Raw genomic sequence first — 10,859 nt, 5'->3', positions numbered from 1 at the left:
TTTTGTAAAAAGAAATTATATTTAATCATTTAATGAAAAATATGCAGAGGCATTTATTTTAAAAGGAGGGGCGGATGTAGTATATAAAAGATTTATCATGTACATGTATTATTCATTATACATCAACGTCTGGTGAAGAACAAAATAGTTCCGTTTTTTCATTTAAACAAAATTGGTATCTCAATCACGTGATAGAATGACTATCAAATTAATAATTTTTATTGTATTTGAAATGAACGACACTATTTTACTATTAACAGGTCGACATGAACAGAAAAGTTAAAATGAATGTGCACATTGTTCTACTGTCATAGTAGTCCAGAAATAGCTTTTTACATATTTTCCTGAAGTAAAACTTTGGTCTGCGCTAGCTGAGGTGATTAGGTGAGTGGTGAAAATCTGTAGGAGTAAAGACACGATCAGTTAATAATCGTTTGCGCGCAATGCAAGAGCATCAAGCGCAGTAGCTGGATAATGCTAAAGATGTACGTTTTCCCTTTTTTCATTGTGTAATTTTACACCTGAGTAGCTCGCTTTAATCGTCGATATATTCTTACTAGGTGACTATCAAATTGTCTAATGGGCTTAAATCATACTGATCGAAATCGAAGTATAAGGGCCCTTAATCGCATGGCATTATTGCGATGTTGAAATAATTTGTAGAAGAACTACTGAATCACGTTCTCCAAAAAGGTTTTCCACACCGTCTGTAGGTAATTTTCTATGTATTCCTTTGGAACGCTAGATGTTTTTATCTGCCTGAATATATTTTGAGACAGGGGTATTAAATCACCGTACAGCTTTTCAGCTGCTTCCCAAATCTCACGGAAACATTCCTGTGGTTTAGTCCTCCATTCTTCTAGAATTCACTTTGTCTGAACATTGTAATACATCAAGGCGAGAGTCATGGAGTTTTTGCAATCGGCAAAGTCAGAAAAATTGCCAATGAAAGACAAAACCCCCTCGACATACTGCATCTCATAACTGCTCTGCTTTCGAGGCAGCGCGGCTGTCATTCCACTCATTTCTCGCTAAGCTGCAAAGAATCTACTTATGGCTGATACTAATGGCCCATCTTGTTTCACGAAGCGTGTCAAGGTGGCCGTTTTTTTGATTCTAAAGCGTACTTTCCGCAATCGGCATCTCGATGAAAGTTTTATGCGCAGTAAATCTTTTGAAGGACCACAATAAAAACAAACCGACCTCTGGAATCACATCAAAGCAGTTAAGAATGGCTTAATTTTCAGAAGACTTAGTACTGGTCAAAATCAAGCAGTGACTTTTGGCACGCCTTTTTGTATCTTCAAATACTGAGGCCAAATAGCATAATGAAACCGGCAACCAAACGCTGCATGATTCCCAGCGCATTCATTGCAGCATTATTATTTGACGATAGCGTTGTCAGCAACCGGTGCATTTTTCTGTGAGAATGAATACCTGAATATGACTGCTTCGTTTGAACAACATCTCTATCTTGTGTTGTCATCGACCATAGATATCTCGCTACTGTTAGCCTGCTAATGAACGACAGATTATCTATTATTTTTGATTAGCATTTCTATCACACGCTGTCAATGAAAAGGGCTTTTTGCATAAGTGAGAGCTGCATAAACGTTTCAAAATACAGTCTGAAAATTAATTCTAAATTTCAAAATGATTGAAATACAGGTAAAACAATGTCTTCTACTTACATGTTGTCTTTCTTCCTCTGTCAGACCTATGTATGCATTTCGAACACTTTCTTCTCTGGAAAAATAATTAGGAATTAAAAATTTTAAATCAAACCGTATGAATTTTAATATCATTACCATGTACTTTTATTCGGCTTCAATTACTTTCTATAACATGGCTATTGCCCATTTGTTTATGTGACTATATTCATGCAAATGGCATAACAGATAACCATATAATTATTGAATCACTTACTTGCCTTTAGCATGTAAATAAATTTAAGCATGTACGAAATGGTAAATGGCTGTCTTATGCAGGTTGCAATAATGGTTATATTGATGTGATACTTATGTGTCTGAAGCATCTATAAGAAAGAAAAGTAATATAGGAATAGGAATAGGAATATTTCAATGATAGAAATATTAACGGAAATACCAAATTTATTAGTCATATTGGGTAAATCAAGCACAGAATATCTGCACATTGTCGGATATTATTTGCCTGTTAATTATAGACGATATGCAAAAGTGCGATTATATTTGCGCACCGCCTCTTATGGCTACTAACAAATTAACTGACCACGAAAGCGACATTCTGCAATATTGTATGATGGTAAGTAAATTTAGGGTTGGGAAAACAACACAATTCTTGATGAGTAAGAGCATAATAGCATAAATTAAAAATGTTCTTTTATTAATTTGTTTGCTAAAATGAGAGCTCTTTTGCTTAAAGGCATGTAAAGTGATGAAGTACGCAAATAGTATGTAAATTCATTTCAAGTTCATATAGCATATTAGTATCTTCAATTAATTGTGAAAAAATTGAAATTGCCATTCTTGATACTGCACACCATGCAAAATATTTTACATTAGCATCAAATATTTAGGCGGGAAATAGTTTTATAAAAAAAGAAAAAGAACTAGCTAAATAATGGACAATGCAATTTTATTACATAATTTCTCTAAAGAATCTCTAAAAGGAATTCCATTTTTCATTCATCTGGAAATTATCAATTCCGCTCTGACATCCAAGCATGAATGAATGTCAATTAATAGAAAATAGAAATTTCGTAGATTTCAGCTAACCTACTGTTGAAGTCCTACAAACATAACATATAATACATAACTTATTTTTCAGTCATAAATGATTTAAGCAATTAAACTTGAAAACGCTGCATGACTGATAGCCATATCACACTAATATAATGGAATACTGACCACACAGGGCACATTTTGAAGAGTTGCACAAAAGTAAGTGTACAATATAAATAGCATATCACACTGACTCTGGTATAGTAAGAGCGTAATGGCCTAATAGTGATGCAAAACCTGAGGCAAAAAAGATTTGAATTATTCTTGACAGTTTCTCAAATGCCTATCATTTAATGTAAAGCTGTTCTCAGGGCATTGCTAAATTGTTTGAAATGAATTCAATGTAATAATTTAATTCGATAAATTTCAGACAATTCATTTATTCAATGAATTTCATGTGTATTTAGAATTTATTCCTCCCGGGAACAGTTGCATTAAAGTCCGTCTCCAGCAAGAGCACTGAAGCATTCCACAAAATAAATCTACATTCATGTTTGCACATTTTAATAATAATGATGATAATGAGCATTCCAGGACACGAACTGATTATTTAGCAAACGCAGGAGACACTTAGAATGCATACCTTTCAGACACTCAAGTATTAAAGAACATTAATAACAATTCTGGCATGAATTTATTAACAAATGCATTGTATTATTGCAAATAAAATGATATTGTAATTAAAAGTGAAAGAATTTACCATTTCAATAGCACTGCGATCAATTCTGAAGCAACAAGTTGGAAAACAGTTGGAATTGTATAGAAAGGAAGGAAGGCTGCATTTTCAAAAAACAGAATATATTGCACAAAAGTGCCCACTTTCAGAGAATACCATGTTTTAATGTGGAAAATGTTTAACTTACATAACATCACCCATCATAGTTAAAATTCAAAAAATATCAAAACCTAGAAATGTGCCAAAGCTATAGGCCATTTATTCTGAAACTGCTTGGTAATCATTGCTTAAATGTTGTTCGGTATGCTAAGATAAAATAAATTTAATGAAGTGAAAAATTTGAAGTGAGACGATGCAGAAGAAGCATCAGTTATGTTTGAAACCGGAGGAAGAACTCCGCGAGTTACGTAATCATTACAAAAACCGTGATGAAGACTCAGTAACTCACCTTAGGAAAGAAGCTAAGCTGGGGAGTTCAATGAGGCTGCACAGAAAAATTGGTACCGGTAATATGGATAAAATGTTGGACAAAATGTTGGATTATAGATTGGGCAGTGCCAGGAATTATTCAGAAAGTTTCTCATAGATTCCATGGTACATTCAACTTGAACTATATCGTTCACACTCCATTTGTGATTAACAGGTTGTTTGATGTGAATCATATATGAACAGAACGGAAGCCATGGAATGAAAGAACACTTAATTTAAAATTGAAGATGGTATTAAAGAGAAGAGCTGACCGCGCTTCTTGACTGCTGCTCTACACACTGAAAAACTAAATAATCATGAGGATTACATTCTTCAAATTTGTTCAGGGTCAAGTAGAAAAAATTTGAATATGACATCGTCGTACGTGAAATCACTGCGCAATTCGAATTAATAGCGGAATAACATCATCACAATCAAAAGGTTTACCAGTTATAAAAGTTATTAGATTTATATTCAACCTTTATGTAATAGTATACAATGTAGATCAATATATTTTCGACTGTTGATTTGAAGACTTGTTGCTATTCATAAAATGAAATGAAAAAAAGGACATAACGTAAAAGGAAGAAAATTAGATAACTAAAACAAAAAAAATATTGTATCACGCAACGCATTTTGAATGGATACTTTACTCAAATGTGAAAAACGTTACGTATACTGAAAATCATGCATCCTGGTTCCATTTCGAGAAAGTTGCAGATGGGCAACTTTCTTATGAATAAAGATAGACAAGGCGCCAAATTTACTGCCCATTTATTCCAAATCTAATGGGCAGTTGCTGAAGAAACAATAAATAACACCATCATTTATCAATGTGAACATCATCTGAACAACTGAAAGAAAGTTATTGGCCTTTCGCCGAAAAACACCAAAGACTGTAATAGCCCAAGACGTTTACGAAAAGGTCAATAAAACGATTTCCTTTCAAAATGAGATGAAATGATCGGGAAAATTATAAAACAACAAGGATCTTTGTCTAACTATTCCTTGTTTCGTAGTCGTCGAGATATTGCCTTAAATTGGAATGGAATAAATTGTTCGAAGTAATGAAATATTAGTAATGGAATATTATTGTGAAAGAAAAGAAGGGAAATAAAATATACAGAATAAATAAATATGCTAAAAAAGCCGTATTGTGAATATTTGTTACAAAACGCTTAAATGTTAGAGTGAAAATTATCATATCCAAATAAAATTTGTTCCTGACTTTTCTTTATCGCTTACAGTATCCGTAAACCTTTTACTTTATCAAATCAATTTGTATTTTATCAAATATCTTATAAAATCATCGAATGCAAATTATTGAACATGTGTGTACCTTTATTCTGCGCCGTAACGTTGCTTATTATCATAAAAGCAATTAATTACTCGCTCAAGTTTTCTGAGAAAATGCCATTAGGTGTTCTGAACTTATTAGTATATATCTGAAAAGATAGGAAGAAATGTCATCCATGAAGACATTCAACTATGACCTGTTGTTAATTTATTTGTTTTGCATTTCCAGTTAAATTTTGCGCAAAATGCTGCATTTGCAGTTCATTTTCATAAACGGAGATCAGAGAATGTTGCAAAACAAAAATACACTCAAAGAACCATAAGTTTAATATCATTGAAAAGCTAATTGAATAATGAAAATAAAGCGACAGTTTATTAACAAATAAAAGATATGCAAAGCATACAATAGGACAATCAGGTATTGATCAATGTGAAAGTGAAATAACGTTAGAAATTGATATCAATGGTGCATTACAAAGAGATAAATTGATATAAAGTTGGTATGTCGGATGTTCTATGTCCATTTTCTGCGGACGTGAAGCAACTTCCATCAACGTAATTGAAATGGCCTAAAATGAAGGAAAATTCAATCGCCGAAATGCAAAAAATGTCGTGCGAGGCATCAAATTTTGAATGATTCCTTTACTAAAATAGCAAAGCTGCTCCATTTGGGGAAAATCACTAATCCTGGTTGCGTTTAAAAAAAGTTTCAGATTAACAATTCCACTGTGTATTAATTTAGGCAATGCGCCAACTTTAGAAGCCAATTATTCCACACGGTCGAGGTTGTTTTCCATGAAACTTTGCAAAACAATTTCATCTATCCATATGTATCGATGTTATAAGGAAAATTCAAATATTGCGAAACACGTTTTTCAGCCCCCGAATCAGCAAAGCCTATTTAGTCCATGAAATTCTGATTTCTATACGAAAATCTTTCAAACAAACTGATATAGATGAATCAAAGAAAATGCGAAATTTATTACTACTTTTGCACACAATTCTTAGTTGCACAATTTTCGAGATTTTGCTGCAAATGACCTACCAAATTTCGATGTTAATGGTAATGACCAAAAAAATAAAATGTATGCGCTTGACAGTCACGCATGGAAGTGGCTTTGATTAAAATTTACTTCATTGCCGTCAATGGCTTCCACAATAAGGATGCTCTTGGTAGTAAACAATGTATGGAGAATTTGTAATTGAACTTTAATTGTAAAAGAAAAACATGGAATTTGTAATTGATTGCTATTTATATAATACAATGTGCAAGAAGTTCAGATGCTTTATTTGAGCTACTGCATTCAATGATTACTGGGAATGAAAGAAAAAGAAATAAAATATACGGAATAAATGATTATGTAAGAAAACCGGTTTTGTGAAGTTTTATCCGTAAAAGAAAAAGAATTGATCGAATAAAGCGTCTTATTCAAATAAAATTTGTTCCTGACTTTTCTTTATCGCTTACAGTATTTTAAACTTTAAAATATTTTAAACGTAAAAGATTACGATTAACTACGAATTAAAACTACGATTAGATTAACTACGATTTAAAATTAGCGTACAATGAAATTTATGATTTTTTTATTCAACATTTATTGCAACATAATATTTCTACCATTTTATAAAATGAGATTTCAACTAAGTTCCTACGCAACGCAACGAAGTGTTCATCAGTATGGATAGGTGGTTATATAAAAATGATTATGTATGCAGGCAGTGAAGCTGATCTGTAGGTAGCTGTGGATCAGCAAAACTGAAATCCATTAATTTGCAACTAACATATAGTCTGTAGCGATACATGCAAAGAACATTAGTACAATTGTACAAATGGCTTACCTTTTAAGTATCAATGATATTGAAGAAGAAACTTTATCACACTTCTTGATCGATGTCCACAGAGATTACTATGAAGAATATGAATAACAAGGAGATGACATTTTGAAAAGGAGGTCAAGTTCAAGGAAATAGAATAATATAACTTTGACTTTGGAGGTGTAAATTCATTTTTGTTGAGATATAGCGTAATGGTATAGAAACAGTATGGTAATCATAACTTACTGCTAAAAATTATTACTATTTCATTAAAATTCAATATAGCATAGCGGTAGAATGTAGAACAATTTCCTTTTCAGTCATGAATGCTTAATAGAAAGTTCTTGATTTTCGTTAATCTAAATACCTATCTCTGTCTGCCCATGATTCAGTGGGAATTCATTACATTATGTATATTACAAAGATCATAACTGTTGATTGCACTGTTTCAAAATACAAAAACTGCTTATAAACTAAACGGAATTATTATTTCAGAAATAATGCAAATGAAGCTTTTATAAGAATAAATTTTTTACTATAAATGTTTGCTATTTAGTATAAATGTTTATTATTTTTGGATAAGTATTCCTAAACTGTAGAAAGGCGCCATGAGAAATGAACCAGTTTCATGATCACAGCAATTGGTTTCCATTATCAGTCTTTAACACATAACATTAACAAGTGAATACGTTATTCACTTGAAAACAACGCTCTTCGTCCTTGGATTATACCAATCTATGCATCATTAGATTAAAGTGAATTCTCATATCTGTATCAGCAAACAGAATGTCGTGATCGATATGAATTCCTTTAGAAGTTAATATGAAGAATCACATCATGTCCATTACGCATGTTCAATCTACACTGTCTTGTCGTCAGAAAATCGATTCGATTGAAAGCAACATACCCTTCATAGTAAGGCTTGTCAACAGGAGCTTGGGTAAAACCAAACTAGAAACAATATATTCACTGAACAAGTCATCTCTTCTCATCGTTAATGGCCATCGTGTTTCCCGAATTTTTTACATATGTAGAATAATTAACTAAAAAATAGAATGGTAGGCAAACACCAAATTCCATTGTTATGCAATTCTTCATCAGCCACGGTCGAGAAAATACCATTGCAAACACACCCCACACCATGCACCACCTATCATTGCAACTGATGACAGATAAGTGAACGCAGAACAAACAAATGAAAATTTGCATGAAGCTTCTCTCAAACAATCAAGAAACAACTGTTCAGGCTATTTGTTAAATTATATAAGCAATGAACCAACTTTAGAGGCCCATTGTTCCACAACTACTGGGCAGATTTTGCTCTACCTATGCATAACATTATCGTTAATCAGTGCGAATGTTTAACAAGCAGAAAAAGTGGAACTTCGAAAAAAAAGTTTTTCTCTGTTTTTCCCAAAAGAAGCAAGTCTACAGCCGATGAAATTTCAAAATTTTCGAGAAAAACCTTTTTCTCCAAAAATAAATTGAACTGATTTGAGTCGATGAGGAATAATCAGAAAACCGCTACAAACTTATCCGCACCGTTGCTAATTGCGTATTTCTCGACATTTTCCACAAAAAGTGAAACCAAAAATGGGATTTTAATGGTGATGAAATCAAAAGAAATAAAACATATACGTTCAATAAATATGCATATAAAATCAGTTAGTTAGTTTAACAAAGGAACGTTCAATGCATTCTGCATAAAAAGGGATTTATTTTAATAACAATTGTTCCTGGTTTTCGTTTATGCTTTACAGCATCTTTCAAAATTAAAATCTTTGTCCGCGCAATGTTTTGATCTATTACCCTTCAGAGATAAGAATTATCCAAAATCATCAGATTAGGATGGAATTTCCATGCAATAGAACAGTTTTTCTTTTCTTCTATATCAATTTCCTAAACCATCAATTTTATCAAATTTCTCAAAAAATCATCAATTGCAGGTTATTGAAAATTTACACACCTTTAATTGGCACAATAATGTTTGCAGTTATCAACAAAGCATTTTATAATTTGTCGCGCTCTTCGAGAACCATGGAATTGTTTTCACTGAACTTACTGGTTGAAACCTATAACAATTCAAATAAATACCATGCAGGAGCCCATTAATTCGTCATGAATTGTGAATTTATTTGTTTTCATTGCATTTTTATTTAATTTTTACCGCCACCTATTACATTTGATGCTCATTATGCAGAGCTGTAATCAATCATTGTTACACATAGCAAAAGTAAATTCAAATAACCACACATTTGGTATCAATGAAAAGCAAAATAAATAATAAAGATGAAAATGGCCATGGCATTCCATGAAAGGCTCGTTTTCTTATCAAAGCAAAGACATGCATGCACACGTTCTGAAAAGCAAGTACTAATGAGCATTTACCGGCAATAACTTGGGAAATTTGATATAATTGCTCATTATAAAAAAAGAAATTAATACAAACTCAATAAAGTCATCGTCTCATTCACTTTTTAATCAGTTTCGAGACAACTTTCTTGAAATTATTCGAATGTAAAAAAAGTGAAGTGAAATTAGATTGCCCAAGCATGCAAAATATTGTAACAGACTGTTCATTTTGAATGAATGCTTTGCTCAAATGTCAAAAATGTCACAATTATTGAAAATCACGCATGATAGTCCCATTTAAAGAGAGTTACAGATGAACAACTTTTCAATGTATTAAGATAGTCAATGTGGCAACTTTAGAGGCCATTTAATCCACAAGTACTGGGCAGTTTTCGAAGAAACTCTGTGCAATACTGCAATTGAGCGATGTAAATGATTACATATCGAAAAATGCAAAAATGTCTGAGAAACATTTTTCACCCCGAAAAATAGAAAAGGCTAAATTTTCGATAAAAAATTCTTTCTCCTAAAATAACTCGAATCGTTCAGACACAATTGGAAGGCAGCTACAAGCATATCCGCAGTGTTTTCTACAGCGCACTCGTCAAGATATTGCTGCCAAAATGAGAACAAAATCCCTGCATTTCTGTCCACCGACATAGAAAATGTGTTACATTTAGATGCTAATTATTCAAAAAATATGGGTTAATTTTGCATCATACTGTAATTTGTCGCTTTGATGTATACCAGTCGAAAAATGTAAAAATTCAGAAAAAAATTTTTTTAACAAAAACAAAGCAAGCTGAAAAACCTAAAACATGAACCTGAAAAAAACAGCAAAGCTAACGACCATGAAATTTCGAAATTGTCAAACACTTTTTTTTCAAAAATAATTTGAATCGATGTGAGACGATTAGAAGACAGTTCCGGAAGTATCCGCATTGTTCCTTAGCACGCAGTTGCAAAAAATATACCCGCAAAAGTGAAACCAAATTTCTGTATGGTCAATCAGAAAAAAATTAGTGCAAGCAGAATAATTTTCATAGAAAAAAAAGGTTTATCATTTTATTCAGTGTAAGGTCATCTGTTCATTAAAATAAAATACTTGCCTTATGATCGCATATATTTAATTTGCTTCCTTTCTGCAACCATCCGGTTCAAAAATTTCTGCAATCTGAAACGCAATTTTCAAGTCAAACGTTTCATGTTCATGCTCAAGAAAGTGTTATATACTTGCTCTTTGGAATATAATCATTTGTACAATTTGCCAATTTTTTGAAAATTCATTTATTGTTTTAAAACTTGAAATTTATGTTCAGTTTTTGCATAACACATTATGCATAACTTGTAGTGTAGTATATATATACCAGCGATGAAATTAATCAGCACTCCAATAACTGTAAGAGGAAAAGCAATGATTAATCATTTCCTGTAGCATTAGGACAAAAATGTCTTCAATTTGCTCTGCTAAAGAGATATTTATTTATATT

At 32.2% G+C, this 10,859-nt stretch overlaps 3 protein-coding genes across 3 annotated transcripts; 1 reads left to right on the top strand and 2 right to left on the bottom strand.

Annotated features, from left to right (window-relative positions):
• Positions 1–668: 668 nt before the first annotated feature.
• On the bottom strand, positions 669–1,417 carry Tsp_10208 (hypothetical protein). Its single transcript, XM_003372400.1, has 3 exons — positions 1,312–1,417; positions 1,052–1,171; positions 669–859 (listed from the first exon to the last, which is right to left on the bottom strand). The coding sequence occupies exons 1-3, from the start codon at positions 1,415–1,417 to the stop codon at positions 669–671; spliced, it is 417 nt and encodes a 138-aa protein (XP_003372448.1).
• Positions 1,418–1,539: 122 nt separating this feature from the next.
• Positions 1,540–2,035, bottom strand: Tsp_10207 (conserved hypothetical protein). The gene is made up of 2 exons (XM_003372399.1): positions 1,927–2,035; positions 1,540–1,628 (listed from the first exon to the last, which is right to left on the bottom strand). Exons 1-2 carry the CDS (start codon positions 2,033–2,035, stop codon positions 1,540–1,542), a joined length of 198 nt encoding a protein of 65 aa, XP_003372447.1.
• A 1,639-nt stretch (positions 2,036–3,674) lies between these two features.
• Positions 3,675–4,024, top strand: Tsp_10206 (hypothetical protein). The gene is made up of 2 exons (XM_003372398.1): positions 3,675–3,739; positions 3,784–4,024. The coding sequence occupies exons 1-2, from the start codon at positions 3,675–3,677 to the stop codon at positions 4,022–4,024; spliced, it is 306 nt and encodes a 101-aa protein (XP_003372446.1).
• The last annotated feature ends 6,835 nt before the right edge of the window (positions 4,025–10,859 follow it).

The sequence above is a fragment of the Trichinella spiralis genome, assembly GCF_000181795.1.
Source record: "Trichinella spiralis strain ISS 195 chromosome Unknown Scfld9, whole genome shotgun sequence".
Classification (NCBI taxonomy): domain Eukaryota; kingdom Metazoa; phylum Nematoda; class Enoplea; order Trichinellida; family Trichinellidae; genus Trichinella; species Trichinella spiralis.
The sequence above is the reverse complement of the archived record's forward strand: the minus strand, read 5'-3'. Positions and strand labels throughout refer to the sequence as shown.